Below are 22,517 nucleotides of genomic sequence, written 5' to 3'. Positions count from 1 at the left end.
CCAGGCCATTTACTCTTCCTACTATACCAGAGTGATACTCAAATGCCTGTAAGGGGTGCTTACCATAAAAGGGGAATCCCAGAGTGAAAAAAAAAAATGGTCAGGATAAAACAACTTAAAGGCAATACATCCTCATGGACCGCTACCATTATTATTCCTTCTTCAGTTTCAAGTATTTAGTAGGTCATTTTTTTCTAACCTAAAACTAGGCTCAAGTCTGAACATTAGCTTCTACTAAGCAAGATGTGAAAGATAAGAATTACAATTTTATACTATTGTCTCCCCAATGGTCCTAAGTATGTACTGCTTAATTATTTCTCCTCTAACCCTCCAAATAAAATCATTTGAATGGGAAATGATAATTTACATAAAGCAATATGTAGAAATTAAAACACTTTAATATAAACATTTCAGAACATTGATTTTGTATCAGTACTTTTTGAGAGCTTTTTAAAAACTACATATTTTATTATTATAGTTTCATTTTCCATTTTCACAACTATAAAATACAAAAATGCAGTGAAAATTAGGTTTAACAAAGGAAAATGTCAGTCTAAATTGTTCCACACATTTTCCTTGGAGTAAATCAACAAAAATAAAGAAAAATGCTACAATAACAATAAAACACCAAGGTTAATACAAATCCAAAGAAGGAATGGATTCTGCAATTCCTGGGAATTCTCTCATTTAAAATAAATGATCTCCCAAGTGTAAACAATTTGCTATCACAGAAATTTGATGAATACAGGTACAGACACTTTTATTAAGGAAAATTGCATTATATGTAAGAAATGTATAATTTTTCTTTTTCTTTTGGAAAATGAGGAAAAGTAATTTCCAAGTTAGGGAAAAGGCATAATGAGTACTTTTACTCTACTTGGCTTTTGTTAGAAGTGAAAAGTATCTGACCACCTAAGAAATTCAAATAAAATGAATTTCCTGAAACCAAATTCCTCAACCTATTTCTTCAATTCAACCTTGAAGGAACAAAGCTAAACAGCTCAAAACTGAAGAATAGATTCATCCTTAAACATTGCCTCTTCCATCTTTTATCAACAGTTTTCCATCTCTCATTTCTGTGCTTAAGTTCTTTCTCAGAGGCTATACTTAGGTTTTTCTGTTTCTTCTTTCAGTGCTTAAGTTTTCCTGAACTGACATTGACTGTAACACCTCTCCTTTACTTGCCTTTGTCTAAAATCATATTTTTAATTGATTGCTTCAATTCATCCTTAGGTAAACAGAACTAAAATTTTCAAAATCCGAGAATGGACTCATCCCAAAGCATTTCTTCTTCCGTCTTTTCTTCCACTGGTTTCTTTTTCTCTTTTCTGTGTTTATGCTCTTCTTTCTCAGAGACTAAATCCTTGCTTTTTTTCTTCTTTTGATGCTTCAGCTTTCGTGAACTAATCTTGACTTTATCCATCTCTGTTTTCCTTTGTTGGATACTTTTGTCTTTGTCTAAATCCTTACCCTCATACCTCTTTTTCCTTTTATGCTTGGACTGCTCCTTCTCTGGCTTTTCTTCACCTTCCTTCAGATGGCTTCTTCTCTTCTGATGTCTCTGTTTATGACCTGCTTGATGGCAACTGGTATTGCTTTCTGAGGAAAGATGCTTGTGTACTTCAGATTCTACACTGTAGAGGTCAGAGTTATTTTCTTGCTGACTAAGGCTCAGGGGTATTGGTTTTTCTGAGAAATAGTCTCTGGTGAGTTGACTGTAGCTCAAAGAGTCTAGTCTCTGTTTGCTGTCATGAGATGGTAAGAAATGAGGTAAATGGCTTTTCATTGCCTGTGAAATACTGTATGAACCTGGATAGGTCTGGAAAGTCTCAAATGGGAGTTTTTGCTCAAACAGTTTATATCTGGGTCTGAAATTCACCATTGCTCTGTAACCATGGATTTCCATAGACCTATTGCCCATATTTCTGAAACAAGTCTTTGGCTGTAGTCCTTTAGCTCTCTGCACTTCGATGTAATCTTCTAGTTCATCTTGGAAAGAGTCATATGTTCTCTTTGAACGACATGGTAACCAATGAGGTAATTGGCTTTCCAGTGGTGAAATATTATATGGTGCTTGGTAAGTATGGGGAGTCTCAAATGAGAATCTTTGCTCCAACATTCTATCTCTAGATCCAGAATCAACCACTTCTCTATACCCATGGGTTTCCATGGAGTTTTCTCCCATCTTTCTGAAACAAGTCTTTGGCTCTAGTCCTCTGGCTTTCTGTACTTTGATGTAATCGTCCAGCTCATCTTGGAAAGAGTCATATGTCCTCTTTGGATGAGCAGGTAAACAATGAGGTAATGGGTATTCCACTGCTTGTGAAATACTGTATGATCCTGGGTAGGTCTGGAAAGTCTCAAATGGTAGTCTCTGCTCAAACGTTCTATGTCTGGGTCCAAAATCAAATATTTCTCTAAAGCCACGGGTTTCCAAAAAGCTCTCTTCCATCCTTCTGAAACAAGTCTTTGGCTCTAATTTTCTGGCCTTCTGTACTTTGATGTAATCTTCACATTCATCTTGGAAAGAGTCTTGTGTCTTCTCTGAATTTTTTACTAGATTAATAACAAGGGATTCTCTGCAAAGAAGACAGTAGAAAGATCTTGTTACTAGATTATTTTATTTGGAATATTTTCCTTGCTTTTAAAAGCTTACCAAAATATAAAAAAACTATAAAATACTACTTTTTATGCTAAAAGAATCATCAGGGATACTCAAATATCTCTCAGGCACTTCACAATTTTTACCAAAAAAATTTTAGCACTGAGATTAAAGGAAGGATGGGTACTAAAATAATAGTACTAAAATTACAAGGCATGTTGGGATGTGTGGGAAAGGATCAATAATATTTAATGCGCTGATGGGTGGTCTGATCAAAATGTCACATTATTATTTCTAAAGTTTTGATTATTCAGCTTCTTGGTAATATAACTATTTATTTGAGAACCTGGAGATACTTTTTAAAAGTCTAAGTAAAGTTTAAATTGGTGAGTCAGACAATTTAGTTCCTAATTATTCAAACTCAAATTGTGTAAATACATTTTAGTAGAATGAAATAATGTAACACAAATACTGTGCTTTAATTTAAAATGCAACGAAGTAAATATTTATTTGTTAAATCCTCCTCTGCCTTACTATCTGACTTACCCAGTTCCCAATTGTCCACTCAATCTTCTCCTCCTTAAAATAACAAAATAGAATGGACCAAACATTTATAGCTCTCCTTCTGTGTGCTGGACCAGTCACCTTACACATATTTCATTTCATGTAACAACCTTAAGACAGAATTGTCTAACATTACACACTCGGTAGCAAGATGGATCTGCCCTTCCAACCCAGATCTTTGTTCTTAACCACTATACTTGATTAGAAAAATGGTGAACTGACTACTGAATCCCTAGAACAAAACCAACCTTCCAGGAATTCTCTGAATTTGTATGGTAAGTCTTAGAGCACCCCTTTAAAATCCGTCCAAAGAAAGACAATGTTGTCTGGTCAGGATGAGTACCAGTTAGCCAGCTCTTTTCAGTATGCTATCATGGCTAGAGAGCTCCCTAGGGGATGCAAAAATGTATTCTGTTACATTTTGTCAAAAACCATATCCAGGATCAACTCATAGGAAAATGAGTGCCTAAAATTTTGTAAAATACATGCAAAAGCATTGACAGAGTCCCTGGTCTTTGGTGTAACTGAAGCATCTGGCAAAAATACTTACTTAATTTGATGTTCATTTCCTTGCTTATGGGATTGGAACATTTCTAAAGATGTAAAGGTGATACTACAAATATGGCAAATGTAGATTTTCATACTAAATGCTGAAAAAAAACAGAGTTCAAGATAAGAAGTTCAGTATTGATACACTTAGAATTACATAATGTTAGAATTGTACAGGAATGTATTAGACATCATCTACTCAAACTTTCCCAATTTACAGAAATGGTCTGAAGAGTTCAATGATTTGGTAAAAGTCGTAGAGCAAATTGGCAGTAGTTATACTTCCAGAGCCTGTATCATTTAAATTTAAAGTTTAGCATTCTTTCCACTATACCACTTTGCCTCTCTAGCCATGAACTCTTTCCTAAGAAACTCTCTGCCTGCTTCATGCTGCTACATGGATGTCCAGCAAGCAACTCAAATTTAACACACTAATCAACTGTTGCCTCCTATTTTCTCAACCAACCACTTCCTTCTTCGTACATAATTCTCCTTTCACCCAACGAAAGCCTGAATTTTGAAGACAAATAAAAGCAAATGTGTACTGTCTTACCTGAAATCAGTGTTGTACATTAGTTTAACGAAACTAATTTCCACAGAAAGGTGTGGTTTTAGAAAGGAGAGAGGTTAAATGAGCCCCACTCTCAGGATAAAAGCTGAAAGCAAAATTCTAAAACAAAACTAGTTACCACTTTAAGAGATTCAAGAACTACAGAATAGAACATATATACCAGTTGCCTCGTATTCTGTTCCTGAGAGAGAATTTGAAACAGAGGATAAATTAATTTTTACTTTCTTAACCTCACCATTCTTCCACTTTCAGAAGAAACAAGTTCATAAATTTCATAATATAAAAATGATCCTTCCTTAAGGAAAAAGCAATAAAATGGTGAGGAGACTGCAGGGACAACCAAGGTCATCTTCTTTCAAATCAGACAGAAACCTAATCATTTAAAGGATGTTAAATGAATATTTACCAGGTATACTGATCTTGGTAAAGCAAAGGTTATTTATAGAAAAAGGAGACTTCTGTCAGGGATAAAGAAAGATACTGATTTTGATGGACAATGAGGATTCTGCTCACTAGTGAGAAATACTCTCTTGTGGGCTCAGGAGAGCTCATCGCATTTTGCAAAAATCTGAATGAATCATTTCTCAAAACTATCCTCTCTCCCTGTCTTCTAATTTCATGCTCACCAAGTCACCTTCTAATTATAATTTTACTTCCCATATTCTTTGATACCAAGAAGAGAACTCCCAGAATTATATAAAAAAACAAAACCTGGGAACTGAAATTATATATTTCCTCCTATGATAAATCAACACCAGAATGACAATATATTCATTTAAACTACAATGTCTTCCAGACTTCTCTGATAAGACTCACTCCGGGTGTTAGCTAAAATTATAGATTACATACCCCTCCCTGGAGAACATGACTCTGTGTGTATGGGATAGGGCCAGGGGAGTTATAGTTTAATACCCCAGGTGATTATTATCAGGGAATTTGGGGGAAATATAATAAGGGATATACCTTTGCAGTTCCTGGATTATTTATCAGCCTCTTCCAAGTTTGTGGTTAGTGAATCTCAGATTTGAGGTTGATCAACTCTGAAGATTATGGAAGTCCAGCAAAACTAAGTACTAAACCCAAGACTGTGCATCTTCACAACAACCCTTTTCAAGGAAATGATCACTAACCTTATTTTACAGGTTTGGAAACTAAGGCTCAGATGAACTTGTCAAATACCATACAATTTAAGGGCACCCAAGTTACACAGAGAAACATGAGTTCTTGTTTTCTCTAGATTAAATGGTCTCAATATTGGTTACAGAAATGAATTATTGGGGAACTTTAAAAATATCCATTTTTTTAAGTCGGAAGTGTTTGTCTTGTTTTAATACCTCATCAACTTTACAGGATTACACTTATCTTAAATATTTTTGAAGTTTAAATACAATCTGAATGATGTTACTATAAAATATAAACTTTCAGTGTTCGCTTAAATTTCAAAATCACCCTTTTTCTCTCTCTCTCTCTTTTTTGATCTTTTTGTCTTTTATTTCCCCTCTTAATACCTGGATGTTCTGCAAAAACTGAAACTGTCGCAGGTTGCCCCAACGTGGCCAGGGTGAGATAGGCTGGACTAATTAATTTTACTTACCAATTAAATCGGAAACTCTAGGGATGGAGCCAGGCTTTGGCACTTCTTGATAACTTTCCAGATCATTTTACTGTGCTGCCATAGATTATAGAGCACAGTCCTAGATTATAGAGCCAGTAACCTTCATTATGACTATAAACTCAGATTACAGTTCAGAGGTTTTACATAATGAAATTTGTTTCATGTTTATAATTATAAAGTGTATGGTATATAGTGTTCTCCCCAGTTCCTCCTTTCTTTCTCCACAATGATATCAGAAACAAGATTCCAACATTGACAGTAAGGGTTTGGAGGAGCTCAGATCATGTATGGAAGAGTCAGGGGCAGTTCCAAAATTGTAGTCTGGTTTTTATTATCTTAGCTCTTATACTTTTTACACAGTGGTGTTCTTGATCTTTGTACAGGCTGTAGATGTCTCAGAAAATAATATAAATTGGCCCCAAGGTCAAAATCTCTGGTATAATCCTCCTGGAACCTGCCTCTACTATTTTTCTTGTTTTCTCCATTCTCCCATTTCAAGGAATACTCCTTGGCCCTAGCCAGCTTCACTGCCCTCAACTCTTGTTAATTCTTTTTTTCCTGAGTTCTCCTAGATATTAAGGCTTCTTTGTACCTTGTACCTTTCAGAATTTTTCATAACTTAACACTTGTGTGTCCACTCATATCCTAATCGTAGCCCTATCTCTTAACTTCCCAAATTAAGGTTTTATTTTCAAAGCATGATTAGGAGAAATGCATGTTTTTCTAGTCTAACACTGTTTTTTCAATCTTGGTTCCACATCAGAATCACTTGGGGAGTTAAAAAAGGAAAAAAAAATACTAATACCTAGGTCTCAGGGATTTAAATTTAACTGATTTTAAGGATGGCCTGAGCATTGGGATTTCTAAAAGCTCCCTGCATTATTCTAATGTGTAGTCAAGGTTGAAAACCAATGTTTTAATATCTTAAATGGGAAAAATCAATTGAGAGCTACATGTATGTAAAAATGCAAAAATACAATGTAATGCAGAAGCTATCTTAGGAAGAAAAACAGAAAATGTCCAATTTAACTGTTTGTAAATTATGATAGAACTAAAATATTTCTTTAAAATATAATATTTATTGAAGACAGGTATTGTATGTATTATTTCATTTCATCCTTATTCAATCTTGAGAAATACCATTATTTTCAGTTTATACCTGAGATTCAACTGAGCGTGACTTCCAACATATCTTTAAATCTATGCTTATCACTTTATACTACATTTTCTCTCAAAAAACAATTAGCAAATACAAATTGAGAAAAACTATGTATTCATATTCAAATAAAACACTGCGAACGATATTCCAGAATAAAATAAAATAGCTTATCACAAAAAAGCTATTTAGTTTGAGGGGCTATAATTGATGCAATTGTCGATGCACAATAAAGCCTATAGGAAATTAGAGAAAGAGAAGAATATTGAGAGCTAGAGTAGTGTGGGGGATGTTGTGGTGGATCTTTGAGAACAGAAAGGATTTGAGTTTTACAGAAAGCAGATTAGAATATTCTAGGAGATGAACACAATATTAGGTATGGCAGGGACAGAAATGAACATGAAGTATTGAGTTCAAAAAATCTGTGCAATGAACACTGCACACCTATGTGGCACCAAACATCATTCTAGATGCTAGGGTTACAAAGTGAATAAAACATTCAGGTTTCTCATAAGTCCAGAGTTGGAAAACGATATATGAAAAGAAGATTTCAGTTTCATTTGGTAAAGGGTAAGAGAAGTATGCATCACAAACAAGCAGAGGAACTTAGGTCAATATGGAAACCTGGAGAAGTCTACACAGAAGTATTTATGCAACTTCTTACATTTTGAATTGTTGGAGAGTAGACTAGAAGGGAAGGGATGGGAAAGGCAAAAGGAGTAAGATTAAAAGAGAGGCTTTTATTTTATTCTAAGGGTCCTAGACTTTATTCAGTGGGTTGGGAAACCTTGAAATGGTTTAAGCAGTAAGTGACATAGTCAATTGTTTGTTTTAGATACATCTCTCCTCTAGCTGCAATAAGGAGGATGAATTTAAGAGGAGCAAGCCTGGAAACAAGGAAACCACAGTTATGAGGCAACTATAATTGACAAGGCAAGAGATAATGAAGGGCATGTACTAGAAAAGTCATAATACAGATAGAAGTAGAGAGATTGAAGAAATAATTAGATTTAAAACTGGAAAACTTGGTGACTGATTGAATGTGGGAGATAAGAGAGAGGAAGGAATCTAAAGGAGTCTAAAATACAAAGTCCAAGAAACCTAATTTGGAAACTAGTGAGGTGCTGTCCCATTAACTGAAATTGGAACTTCAGAAAAGTGTTGCTTTATGGGGTAAGGGAGTAAACAATAGTGAGTTTTATTTTGGACACAGTCTGAGGTATCTGTGGGACTTCCATGTAAAGATGTCCAGCAGGCAGTTACATATGGGCATTTGTAAGGTCGAAGAGAAGTCAGAGATATTCTGGAGATGTAAATTCATTGGTGCAGTTAAAACAATCAGGGCAGATGAGATTTTCTGAGTGCAATGTATGGATGGGCACAGGAATAGCAATATAATGATAAAACACTGGAGAGTGCCACCCTTTAAATTAAGATGATGGAGGAGGAAGAGCCCATAAAAAGACCGTGAAGTTAAGAAAGGAAACAGTGTTATAAGGATTAACAGGAGCATGTACTGTCAAAGGAGCTAAGGAAAGAGAGTTTTAAAGAGGAATGATTGGTGAATGTAGGTAAATGCAAGAGAGATCAATAGTACAAGGAATGAATGGTGTTCATTGAATTTGGAAATTAAGAGGCCACTATGATCCTGTGAGGAGCAGTTTCAGTGGAGTGGTACAGTGGAGATATGGAGGGCTGGATTATGTATGCCAACAAATGGCAGTGAGTTGAGGATGAGTGAATAAAAATAAGACAATAAATACAGATTATGCTTGCAAAAAATCTTGACTAAGAAGAGAAGGGGAGACTATAGTAGTTAAAGGGGAACTCAAGATTAAGACAGGATTTAGTGAAGGCAAGGTACTTTGTAATCTACATTTGACAGCTAAATATTTCTTGATGAAATAAGAAAGAAGTTTTTTTGATGAGTGTGAGGAGGCAGAATGTAGGGCAGGGGAAAAGTTTGGAGAGTGGCATAGGTTTAAAGTCATTGTTGAAGGGAAAGTGAAGAAAAGGATTAGGTAGAGCCAAAGAAGCAAATGAGGTTGGATTACAAGACTCTGTAGAGGTATCCTACATAATTTTCCATAGTAGTACTCAGTAACCTGGATACAGAAGTATATATATAAAAGGCAAACTGTGGTAATGACCTAGAATTAAAATCTTGCTACTAGGGAGTGAAAGAATAATAAAATACAAGTAAAGCCTTCCAGAAGGTTGTCACAGAGTTAAGGTGTGAGTTGATGGTAGCAGAAATAAAATGAAAGGGAACAGAAAGGATTAACATGTCTTTTTAAAATCTTAATAAGACTTGCTGATGGAGAGGATATATGGAGTTAAATAGTCAAAGATGCTCTCAAAGATTCCAGTGTGGTTGACTGAATAGATAACGTTCTATTGGCAAAGACAAAACCTTGAGAAATTCAAGCTGGTTTTAGGGAAGTTTATTATGTTTTAATGTATTGAATACAGATGAAGGTGAGACATCAAAGTGCAATAATGGGCTAGAAATTAATAAGATAAATAAAACAAATACAGGAAATAAAAATGCATACACACTTTGGTTCCATATCCTTATGGTAGCCATTCCTGTGCTAATAAGATCTGGGGCTGGTTGAGGAACATGAAGAAAGCAGGGAGAATGATGAAGAGAAAGAAATGAGCTATTGGGAGAAATGCATACAAACCACAGCAGATAGAAAGGCAAATACAGAAAGATAGGAGGAAATGGATGAAGAGTGAAGTAAAAGAGTTATATGCTAAATTTTTATTTCTTATTATGTGCTCACCTGATTGTAATGTGGGCTTCTGAAGTTACCACTGTTCTTTGAAATTCTCATTAGCTAATTTACCACTATTAAAATTCTCCAAATGACTTTTATAACTAGACTTTTTTGTCAAAGGCTAGTATAAAATGATCCCAGTGACTGGATTAGATTATGTTGATGATTAGCCCTACCTAACCTCTCCCACTCACACACACTGAGATAAGAATGTCACCAAAATCCTTTTCCGTTATTCTAATAGCCTTGAAACTTCAGATAAGAATGCTAAAATCCTTCAGAAGTGACCAGAATGCACACTTCTCATAGTTGACTCAGTTCAAATTTACCTAATGCCACTAAATTAGAATCTACTTATTTAAGATACTTTCAGCCCAGCAATAGCAAAAATACCCTAACGAGGAAGTTTGTCATTTCCCCAAACATCTATTCCTACTTCCAGAAGCTCTACTACTTCTATTTCTATACTTGTCTAAATCAAAATCTCTTAAAATCTTAGCAATCTCTATGTAACTTTTTGGGATATGCTGAATCACATTAAGTAGGAAACTGAAATAGTACAAACAGAGTAAGTGCTCAATAAATAAAGATTAATAGTTCACTGATGAGAAGCAGACTTGACACAGTGGTTAGGGCGTCCGTCTACCACATGGGAGGGCCGCAGTTCAACCCCTGGGCCTCCTTGACCCGTGTGGATCTGGCCCATGTGCAGTGCTGATGCGCACAAGGAGGGCCATGCCATGCAGGAGTGTCCGCGCAAAGGGGAGCCCCATGCGCAAGAGGTGCGCTCTGTAAGGAGAGCCACCCAGTGCAAAAGAAAGTTCAGCCTGCCCAAGAATGGTACTGCACACATGGAGAGCTGACACAAGATGATGCAACAAAAAGAAACAAAGATTTACATGCCACTGACAACAACAGAAGCAGACAAAGAAGAACACGTAGCAAATAGACACAGAGAACAGACAACTGGGGTGGAAAGGGGGGATGAAATAAAATTTAAAAAATAAATCTTTAAAAAAATAGTTCACTGATTCATATATTGAGGTAATCTGTTGAGGTAGGTCTACTCTATACCATTTTCTATCTTCAGCACTGGAAATATATGTGTGTTAGAAGAAGCTCCTGAGAGGTGGGGCAAGATGGCATCTGAGTGAGTGCACCTCATAATCTCTCCTGCAAAGAAGTAGCTGAGTAGGGTCAGAGTTCTGCTCGACCGGGCTGCTTCGGAAGCTTACAGGGCAGGAGGTGTCTAGATGTCGATTTGGTGAGACAGTGACAGAAGAGATTCTTTCAAGAGATGGAATTTTGGGTCTCTTACATGAAGGGCAGAAGTTGTGGGTGGGACCCTTCTCTCTAGGGCTGGTGGCCCAGCTCCGGCAATTCCTGAAAACTTTGTTATGCTGAGGTGTTCCCAAACACTGAGCAGGCTGTTTTGGGATACATATTAGTGAAAGGGATAAACTTTCAAGAACAAACAATCATAAATAATTATGATCCTAACAAGGGCACCTCCAAATACATGAGGCAAACAGTGGAAAAACTAAGTGAAAGAATAGATGCCTCTACAGTTATAGTGGGAGAGTTTAATACACCACTATCAACTTTGGACAGGACAACTCAAAAGAGAAATAATAAAGAAACAAAAACTTTGATCAGTATATTAGAGGAGATGGGCCATACTTGAATACAGCAGGAAATACATTTTTCTCAAGTGCACATGCATCATTCTCCAAGATAGACCATATGCTAGGCGATGAAGAAAGGCTCAATGAATTCAGAAAAATAGAAGTCATACAAAATAATATCTCTGACCACAGTGGAGTGAAGCTGGAAATCTGCAAGGGCCAGAGGCCCTGATTTCACACCAAGATATGGAAATTAAACAGCACACTCTTAGAAAAACAGTGGGTTAGAGAGGAAATCTAAAAAGAATTTAATAACTACCTTGAAACTAATGAAAATGATAACAGAGCATACCAAAACTTATGGGATGCAGCAAAAGCAGAATTGAGAGGGAAATTTATAGCCATAAATTCATTCATCTCCTGAGAGCCTCCATATTGCTCAAAAGTGGCCAGTCTCGAAGCCAAACTCAGCATGTTGCCTTTCCCCCAGCATGTGACATGACTCCCGAGGATGAGCCTTCTCGGTGCCGAGGGATTACTACCAAGTACCAGCTGATGATGTAACTAGAAAATGACCTTAAATAAAAGGGTCACCTCGGACCAGCAGAATATCTCAGTCTACATATAATACCAGGAGTTAAAAAAGCTTTTTGACATGAATAAAAGGGGGAAATGGAAAGGACAAATGAGTTTATATGGCTATGAGTCTCCAAAAAGAGCCGGGAGTTTATCAGAGGGGTCCCCCTTATGCACACCTCAGCAGAGTCTCAGAGACAGATAAAGTAGGATACAACCCCAGGTATTGGTTCTTCTGAGGGCTACAGAGACCCACAGGTTCTATGGTCATGGCTAATGGAGTTCAGTGTCATGTCAGTTGGCCCTACTTTGGAGTTCGTGTTTCTATGTGTTGGAGCTGGACTCAGATGTGATCTCTGTCCACAAGCCTCTCCTGTTACTTTTATTGGATCTGTAGTTGGTGCTGGTGTTTAGTGTATACCCAGGGGACCTGAATCTCTGGACTGATCATGTGATAACCAGGCCCTGAGCCTCAACAGACTTGCAACTCCTACATTCTGGTTTGGACTTACCCCACTCAGCTAACATGGAGGTGAAGGAGGTCAACCACCACACCAGGGAACCAAGAGTGCCTACAACTGAAAGCAGGAGAATTGCATCCAGCATCCATGTGGAATCTAAGCCCCCTCTTGATATAGATATGGAGTGGACACAACCATTCTAAGGTCCACAGGGTGGAGGAATAGAGTATGGATTAGCGTGGAGTTACTGATATTCTATTCATGAACTATTGTGATTAGTAATCGAAGAAAATATGGCATTGGTGTGGAGAAAGTGGCCATGGTGGCTGCTGGGGGTAGGGAGTGGGAGGACGAGATATGATGTGGGGGCATTTTCGGGGGTTGGAGTTGTCCTGGGTGGTGCTGCAGGGACAGTTAACGGACATTGTATGTTCTCCCATGGCCCACTAGGTGGACTGTGGAAGAGTGTGGGCTATGGTGTGGGCCATTGACCATGAGGTGCAGTGGTACTCAGAGATGTATTCACCAAGTGCAATGAATGTCTCATGATGATGGAGGAGGTTGTTGTTATGGGGGCAGGAGTGGAGTGATGGGGGTTGGGGGTATATGGGGACCTCATATTTTTTAATGTAACATTAAAAAATAAATAATGACCAAAAAATTTAAAAAATTTAAAAAAAGAATAAGCTCCTTTCCCCAAAAACTCTACATTCTAATGAAAGAAGAAGACACATGGAGAGATCATTAGATATGAAGGTTAAGGAAGAAAATAAGATTAGCCTTGAAGGAAAAGAACAGTCTCTCAGGGATGGAGCATGTTACAGAATGAGTAGGTTTTAGTCAGGAGAAGTAGGCCACACGAACAAGGGCACAGAGACAAGGAATTGGGTACTGGTTTCTAGAAACTGTAAGTAGTATGTAGGTACTGATCCACATAGATCATGACAGGAAGTAGTAGAGGATAAGCCTGGAGAAGATAGGCAGGGCCTGGATGGTAGAGAACTCAAGAGCTTAGCTGTTATGCATAGAAAATGGAGACACAATGAAGGGTTTCTAAGTCTGAGAATGACATAAAATATTTATATTTTAGGTAAAATATCATAGTGGTTACAATGAGTGTAGATTTGGGGAAACAAAAGTAGAGGCAGGGAGGGTAGTTAGGAGGCTGTGGCAATGTTTTAGGATAATGCTACTCAAAATTTATTATGAATACAAATCACCTACAGCTCTTGTTAAATGCAATTCTGATTCAGTAGGTCTGCAGTCAGGCCTGAGAATCTTTTTTCTCTAATAATGCTCCCAGGTGATGTTGTTGCTGCTGGTCCACAAACCACACTTTGAGTAGCAAAGCTATAGGAAAGATGTTGAGGGCCTGAACTAGTGTGGGAGGAACAGGATTGGAGATATGGAGGTAGTAATGGTCAGGAGTTAAAACAATCAGAGCTCAGCGCTTCATTAGATACATAAAGTTAGGAAGGTGCTGGTGGAGGCTTCACAGTTAACTGAAGGTTTCTAACTTGAACAATTGAGTGGATACTATTGCTGTCAACTAAGTTAAAGAATACTAAAGTAGGTTTAGAAAGAGACAGTGTTTTCAGTTTTGGACAAACTGCATTTGAAATGGTTATGAAACATCCAGATAAAAGAGGGAAACAGATTAAATCATATTGATAAAGTGAGGAGAATAGGATGTCAAGAATGGAATCTTAGTTATGCCTGCATTTAGGTAATGAATTTTTTCCCATGTGGTAGACAGATGCCCTAACCACTGGGCCAAGTCCGCCACCTCCAGCTTGTCTTTAGACAGTCAACATCTCCCAGAACTTGTCAAGAACCTTCACTGGACTTTCACTGGAGCCCCTGGTTGCAGCCTGCCTGTGGAACCTGGACTTGTGTATCCCCACAATCATGTGAGAGACTCTGATAAAATCTCTTACTATTGACAGATATCTCTTGTTGATTCTGTTCCCTAGAGAATTCTGACTAATACTCCTGAAAAGAAAACAGAAAAGAAATAGTAAGAAACAAAGGAGAAGAACAAGAGTAGAAAGAGTCACATAAGACAAAGAATAGATCTTCAAGAAGGGAGTAATGAACAGTTTCCTAGGAAGCAAAGATGTCTATTATGGAAAGAATTGAAAAATAACAGTGAGTGGAGGAATAAAAGTGGATAAAAGAGAAAAATATGAAAGGGGAATAAAGTATACTAGTAGTGAGAATGTGCCTGTGGGGAAAAATGAAAAAAAAAATTGATTAGAAGAGCAAATGGATTTTGCCAGTCAGGGTCAGTCTCTTTACTGTGCCTGAACTCTTGCCACTTTTTTTTTTTTAGCTCCAAGCTTTTTGTTCATCATGTCTCCCCTTACACAAAATATCCTTTCCACTTCTATCAATCTAAATCATATATTTCTTTATGAAAAAAATTAACTGTATTTTTTCTTTCCTCTGATTACCTACAATCTGCAAGCAAAAATCCATGTCTGTAGTCTCTTAAAAATAAGTGTTATTAACCCAACTAGTTTATACACTTACTATTTGGGGACAAGGGGTACATCTTCATTTGTATTCCCAAGAATGACCAGCATAGCAACCAAAAGACACCTAAAAGCATACTTAGTGACTGAATGATATAACCACAAGACATTAATTTTAAAATACTTTCTTATGTACCTATAATAACAGGGGACCATATGAATACCTGTATTTGGCTCTATAATAGGTATTATCTCAATCTTTCTAGGTCTCATTCTCATTTTCCAGAAAGTAAATAGATTTAGTTGGACTCTAAATTGCTTACCTAAAATTCTATGATTCTGTGAACACTACCAACCTTTCACTCAGTAAGAGTAAAATGATATATAAATAAGTTAGTATGTTTATAAAATATACTTCCTATGAAAGAAATTTGGGATATTTTTACTGTTTACCATTTGCATTTGATTCTGCTGGAAAAGTTTGCTCTCTTATTTTGTCTATAAATGTCTTCCTACCTTCATTTCTTATTTGTTTTTTCTCAACATAATGTTATTGGGCCACTAATGGACTATTAAAGACAGCAAGCAGAGTTTGCAATATTTGTTTGGATTATTCAAATTCAAAGCAATGTTGGAAGAAAAAGGCACATTCTCATCTTTAATCCCACCTGGAGAAGGCTTGACAACAAGGGGATTCAAGAAGGTGGACTCTGTAGAAGTAGTAATAGGCACACCTGCTGAAATTGTCATAATTGGAAATAATTACCATTTGTGCAGATACTAAGTTGCATTCATTATAAAGTATTAGGGAAATATGGAATTCTTTAAAAACCCATTCTCTTTGTACTTTTTCAATAGAGGGCTACTGGATAAAGATATTCATATTTAAAAAGAATTTCCTTCTGTGAGAATAGAAATTTGAATACAAGTTTGTCACCAAGATTCTTCAATAGAGACATTGTAAGGAAAGACTGTTCTGTATCAGGCACTACCTAATTATATTCATTTGAAGAATCAAAAGCATGAGAGCTGCCATAATGATTCTCAAAATTAGTGAAGATAAAACAGATGGCAAAACTTCTAAGTTGGTATCTTTCTTGAGTAGCATAGTAAGTCATTCAGTCTAGGTTTGTGATGTTAATATCAGAATACAATTTATGCAGTTGTTTAAGGCTATACAATTATATGCTTCCACAATTCCTGTTATTTCACATGTCTTTATTTACTATCCTCTCGGAGCTCATATCCATGAATTTTGTGGACTGAGGATAAGGCTTTGCAAGATGCTTTCAATGTTTTTTGTGGCCTTGGCTTGGCTCGGAGATGTTGCCACTATGAGCTGGAAATTAATGTTGGTGAGTTTTCCACAAAAGGGATTATAACATTACTTTTAAAGTATCAAAGCTAGTGAGAATGTGGTAAATTATTTGATTCACAGGCAAAATCATATTATTTTTCATTCTAGCACATAAAGTTGTCAAAATACAGTTTAGATATTCCATTGAATACTCTTCCATCTCAGGACATTATGGATCAGATCTCTGAAATGTACCACTGCCCACATGACTGGAAGAAGGAAAGAGGCAACACTTATATTTCTCTGTATCGTAGGGATCTAGTATAAATTAAATATTCAATAACCAATGATTGATGACTATGGTAGTATCTTATCTATATATTTACAGGAAGAAAGGAATGGGCTGTCAGGGTTGAAACAGAATTAGTAACTTTTGTTTTTGGTTTTTGGTTGTTTGACCTACAGTTATAATCAGAAAATGCATTCATAACCATATTATGGGGAAGACATTGGACTGGACATACATATGAGATAATGTCTGTAAATTATTAAAGCAAAAAAGGAATGAAATAGATCCCAAGGGGAAGAAGTAAGAAGGAACTAAGATTTTATGACTTAATTCAAAATTGGTAAAGATCGGGCTGCTTATTGTTGTTTCTTTATAGCAGAATAGCAAATTATTTGCTATTACTTGAATTTAATAAACTGAAAGGGAGAGGTAACATTTCTCAAAATTCAGTTAGCAAGTATAATCTCGATATTAAATGACAAGGACACAGAAAGAGATCAACTGGGCAGAGGAATAATAATAATCACGTTACTGCCCCAGAGAGAAAGCCTTCCTAATAAAAAATGTAGGGCAGATTTGGAAAATAAATGATAATTCCCATATAGAAGATAAAGAAGTAAAGGGAATCTTACCCTTGTCTGGCTGAAATCCTGATGAAGATATCTGATCATGTTCCTCCATTAATTGACTCAGTTTTTTAGCATGAACTTTTCCTTCATAGTGAGACTTAGCAACAACTGGGGAGCTAAAATTCATGTTGCAGAGATCACAAAATTTGTTTCTTTCCACAACTCCACTCGTATGCACCTGAAATAAACACAATTTTGTTATAAAGATTCCATAACTCAAAGTTAGAATTATGTCAACAACATAGACCACACACCTGAAAATTCAAAACATGCATCTTCATTTTCTTATCAGGCATTTCATTTTGTTCCCAATGCATTTGAAAATAAAATCTAGCATTTTGATTATGTTTTTTACTCTGAAAAAGATATAACATGAATGTGTTTATTCAATAACAAGAGTTACAACAATCATGAGTTTTAATAGATTCGGTCAGTACCAAGCTTATGAAGAGTTTCACATGCTTTCAAAACTACAATTTAGAACCCAATAAGTTTTAGGTTCTTGTTTGTGGCAAAGATTTCTAGTTGTTGGCTATATTAGTCAGCTAAAGGGGTGCTGATGCAAAATACCCGAAATTGGTGGGTTTTTATAAAGGGTATTTATTTGGGGTAGGAGCTTACAGATACCAGACCATAAAGCATAAGTTACTTCCCTCACCAAAGTCTATTTTCATGTGTTGGAGCAAGATGACTGGCAACGTTTACCAGGGTTCAGGCTTCCTAGGTTCCTCTCTTCCCAGGTCTTGCTCCAGGCACAGGTCCTCCGTTTCTTCCACAAGGTCAGCTCTAGACTTTAGGTGGAATGGCTCTGCCTCTCTCCCCGGGGTTTCTGCCTTGTCTAAGGAGCCATCTCTTTTCCTCTCTATGCTTATTAACTAGGGCTCCAGCTTAAGCATCAAACTCCAACATCAAAATTCCAACATCAAAATGCCTCAACTCTGTCCTTTGCCATGTCTTTTATCTGTGAGTCCCCACCCATCAATGGGTGTAGACTCAACACCCTAATGACGTGACCCAATCAAAGCCTTAATTGTAATTTAAGTACAGACCAGATTAAAATCCAAGTACAGACCAGATTAAAAACATAATCTACCATGTTTTTGAAATTCACAACCATATCAAACTGCTATACTGGCCAATATCAATTCTCTTTTTTTTTCTTAGTTACAAATCTTGGGCAATGTACCCAGCTAAAAGACTATATTTCCCAGCCTCCCTTTCAGCAAGGTGTAGATATTTGGCTAAACTCTGGAAATAAGAATTATTCTAAAGTGTTGGGTGGAATTTCTGGGAAGAGTCCTTGAAAAGTTGGTGGTGGGAGAAGGGGTGCTTTCTATCTTTCTTTCTTCCTGCTGCTGGAAATAAGATGCAAAGATTAGTGTTCCAACAGTCATCTTGGACAGTGAAGGAACCCAAGAATGGAAGATATTTCATCAGAAAATGCCAGAGTCCCTGAAGATGTCATGGAGCTGTCATATCAGCCCTGTGTTGTCTACCACCCAAATTATTTTATGTGAGGATATGAACTTTTTTGAGGTTTAACTATATTGGAAACAATCTTTGGACAAATGTATAACCAAATACATGAGAATGGCCAAAATCCTGGTGTAGGGAAAAGGGAAACTAATATTTCCTGAACACATACTTTGAGTAAATCACTTTATCTTCACTGAACTTTAAATTATGGGATACTTCCATTTTATAGAAAAGGATAGGGAATAATATAAAAAATATTCATGCCCACCACCCAGTTTGAATAGGTATTAACATTTTAGTATATTTTCTTCATATCTCCCTTTTTAAAGAGGTAAATTTTAAAGATGTAGGTAAAGTCCTATCCCCTCATTCCCATAATCCCTTCCTCCTCTCACCTTCATCATAGATAATCAATATGTTAAAGTTAGTGTATATATTTCCTTTCATGCATTTATTCTTTTACTACATGCATATATAATCATAAACTGAATTTGTCCTTTTAAATATTTTATACAAATAGGAACTGAGGTGGCACAATTGACAGGGAACCTCTCTCCCCATCAGAGGTCTCCAGGATCGAATCCCAGTGAATCCTAGAGGAGGAAAAAATGAGAAGACAACACAGATAGCAAAAAACAGCAGGGTGTGGGAGGAGGGGGGGGAGGAATTGTGTGTGGGGGGGAATAAGTGAATAAATCTTTAAAAAAAGTTTTAAAATATTTTATACAAATAGAATCATTTATACACATATCCCTTTTGAAATTACTTTTTTACTCAATTTTAGAAATACAAGATTTGTCAATATTGATACAACGTAGTACATTTAATTTAAGTGCTACATAATATTCTCCTTCATATGCTACCTGACCTGTCCCTTATTGAGGTCAGTTATGTTTCTATCTTTCTTGATATTGACAGCATTGTTGCAATGGACATATTTAAACATATCTTGTAGTATACATGCCCAAGGTTTTCTTTAGACTAGGTAACTAGAAGTAGAATTCTTGTCGTATAGGATTTGTGGATTTTCAGCTTTACTACATATTATAAAATTTCTCTCCAAACAGTTGAACAAGTTTGCATCTCCAAATGCAGTACAGAAGACTGTTTCTGTCTCTCCATATTCTCCTGAAGTGCTGTGGCTTGTTTTTTTAACTTTTATGATTTTTTTGTCATATAAATTTACCTTAGCAGATATCATGACCGATTTTAAAGCTATTGTAATGGAGTGAAATTGTTGTAGAATTAGGCAAACATAACAGTATAATAAAACAGAATAACAGCTCCCAAACAGGCAGACATATATATATATGCATTTGAAATATATATATATATATAGAGAGAGAGAGAGAGACAGACAGACAGACAGAGAGACAGAGACAGAGAGAGATCCGTGTATATTAGAAGTGCCACTACAAATAACGAGGAAAGGATAAAGTGTCCAAAAAATAGTATTGGGACAACTGGCTATCCATAGGAATAAAATTTTGTCACCATCCCTCCACACACAAATATCAGCACCAGATGGATTAAACACTTTAATGGGAGAACTAAACTTTTCAAAGATTTAGAAGAAAGTAGAGGTAAGTATCTATCTGATGAAAGTGTGGAAAATGGCTTCTTAAACATAGAAAAAACATAAATACAAAGGGAATATTAATAAATATGACCTTATTGAAATTGAAAACTTCTCCAACACTATCATATATCACATGTGTAGTAAACACTACACTGAAATATTTTGGCAGTATGAACCATGTATTGTATGTATTGCAATGTATTGTATGAACTTTAAAATCAAAGTATTGTAAAGAAAAACAAACTGAATCTAGGTGGGAGGATGGCAGCAGAATAGACTGGTACACTCAACTCTTTCACAAAAACAATGGCTCTTTAAGCCAAAAGCTATCTAACATACCAGCTTTGGGAGTCCACAGACCAGGACAGTGCTTCACAACTCCCAGTGGGATGAGAGATAGAGAGACAAAGAACCAGAAACAACAAATATAAATTATCAAATGCCCTTGGCAGCTGGAAAGTGCTCCCCTCCCATGTCCCCAAGATATTAAGCTGGGGTAAGACCTCCCAGCTCACTGCAGATGTCTGAGAGAGGAACAGACATCTTCCTCCCAGTCGGCTGTTACAAGGTAAAAAAGAAGGAGAGTTGGAGGGCTTTTCTTCAGTGGATTCTCTGTGCAGAGTCCGTTTTGAATCTTAGTTCTGATCATACTAAAACACAGGAAATCTTGAAACTCCTCTGTGAAACTCTTGAAACACCTCTCTGGAAAGGTGCACCAGCAAGTGCCATCTGCTGGCTGGTCTGGAAATTGCTTGGGCAAAAACTGCTTTTGGTCCTCTCTCTATCCTAACTCCTGTGAGAAAATCTGCACCCAATTAGGGAGTCCCTGACATGATTTTGATAACTTAAGCTGGGAAATTTAAAGACTTATGATAAGTGGAACAAAATATCAAAGAAGAGCTGTGAAAAAAATAGGCAAGAGAGAAAAATTGGCCATCAGAGTGAAATCACTAACATATTCAGGTGCCTAGACATCAGCAAAAAATTACAAGCCACACTAAGAAAGAGGAATAGATGGTCCAACCAAAGAAAAAAAACAAATATCCTAAAGAGATATAGGATTTAAGATAATTATTCAATGATAATCAAACAAATCTCCCAAATCAATTTAAAGAAATAAAAAAATAGAACTAAAGAGATAAAGGATATTAAAAAGACACTGGGTGAGCACAAAGAACAATTTGAAAGCCTGCAAGTAAAGGTGACAGACCTCATGGGAATGAAAGACATGATGGATGAGATTAAAAATACATTAGAGATACATAAGAGCAGATTTGACTTGCTCAAAGAATTAGTAATTTTGAAGACAGAACATCTGAACTGTTAAAGACAGAAGAACAAAAAGATAAGAGAAAAAATGGAACAGGGTCTCAGGGAATTGAATTTCAATGTGAACTGCACAAACATATGCATTATCATTGTCCCAGAAGAAGAAGAGAATGAAAGAGGAGCAGAAAGAATATTTAAGGAAAAAATGACTGAAAACTTCCCAACCCTTATGAAAGACATAAATATCAATATCAAAGAAGGACAATGAATCCCAAACAGACTTACACTGAGACAACTACTATTTAGAATGACAAATATCAGAGACAAAGAGAGGATTCTGAAAGCAGCAAAAGAAAAGGATCACATACAAGGGATCCTTGATAAGATTAAGTGCTGACCACTCATCAAAAACCATGGAAGAGATGTATTTAAGGTACTGAAAGAGTAAAACTGCCAGCCAAGAATTCTGTATCCAGCAAAGCTGTCCTTCAAAAATGAGGGTGAATTCAAAGTCATCACAAACACACAAAACTGATAGACATTACTACCAAAAAACAGAATTATAAGAGATACTAAAGGGAGTGCTACAGCCAGAAAGGAAAAAACAAGGGCAAGAGATTTGGAGTATAGTAAAAAAAAAAAGAAAATTATTAGGAAAGAAAATTAAATTGTAAAAAGACAGGCAATACTATGATATGACAAAAGAAATCAAAAGGACAAAATTGGTTAAGTAAATAATGCCTCTACATTAATAATATTGAATGTTAATGGCTTGACCTCACCAACCAAAAGACATAGATTGATAGAAGTAATTAAAAAAATGAGCCATCTATATGTTATCTATAAGAGACTCATCTTAGTTGTAAGGACACAACTAGGTTAAAAGTGAAAAGTTGATAAAAGATATTCCATGCAAACTGTAACCAAAAAAATAGCATGAACAATTGGACAATTTCTACAGTTAGACAAAATAGATTTTAAATGCAAAACTGTTATCAGAGA

At 36.3% G+C, this 22,517-nt stretch overlaps 1 protein-coding gene across 1 annotated transcript in view; it reads right to left on the bottom strand.

Annotated features, from left to right (window-relative positions):
• Positions 1-1,252: 1,252 nt before the first annotated feature.
• The window catches only part of ZMAT1 (zinc finger matrin-type 1), a 69,576-nt gene continuing 48,311 nt past the window's right edge, over positions 1,253-22,517 (bottom strand). The window contains exons 3-6 of the mRNA XM_071212975.1: positions 17,446-17,547; positions 17,195-17,369; positions 3,717-3,816; positions 1,253-2,579 (exon numbers count right to left, since the gene is read on the bottom strand). Of these exons, the coding sequence (XP_071069076.1) occupies positions 1,253-2,579; positions 3,717-3,816; positions 17,195-17,369; positions 17,446-17,547 (1,704 nt within the window). The remainder of the gene's footprint in view (positions 2,580-3,716; positions 3,817-17,194; positions 17,370-17,445; positions 17,548-22,517) is intronic.

Source organism: Dasypus novemcinctus, chromosome X (genome assembly GCF_030445035.2).
Source record: "Dasypus novemcinctus isolate mDasNov1 chromosome X, mDasNov1.1.hap2, whole genome shotgun sequence".
Lineage (NCBI taxonomy): Eukaryota > Metazoa > Chordata > Mammalia > Cingulata > Dasypodidae > Dasypus > Dasypus novemcinctus.
The sequence above is the reverse complement of the archived record's forward strand: the minus strand, read 5'-3'. Positions and strand labels throughout refer to the sequence as shown.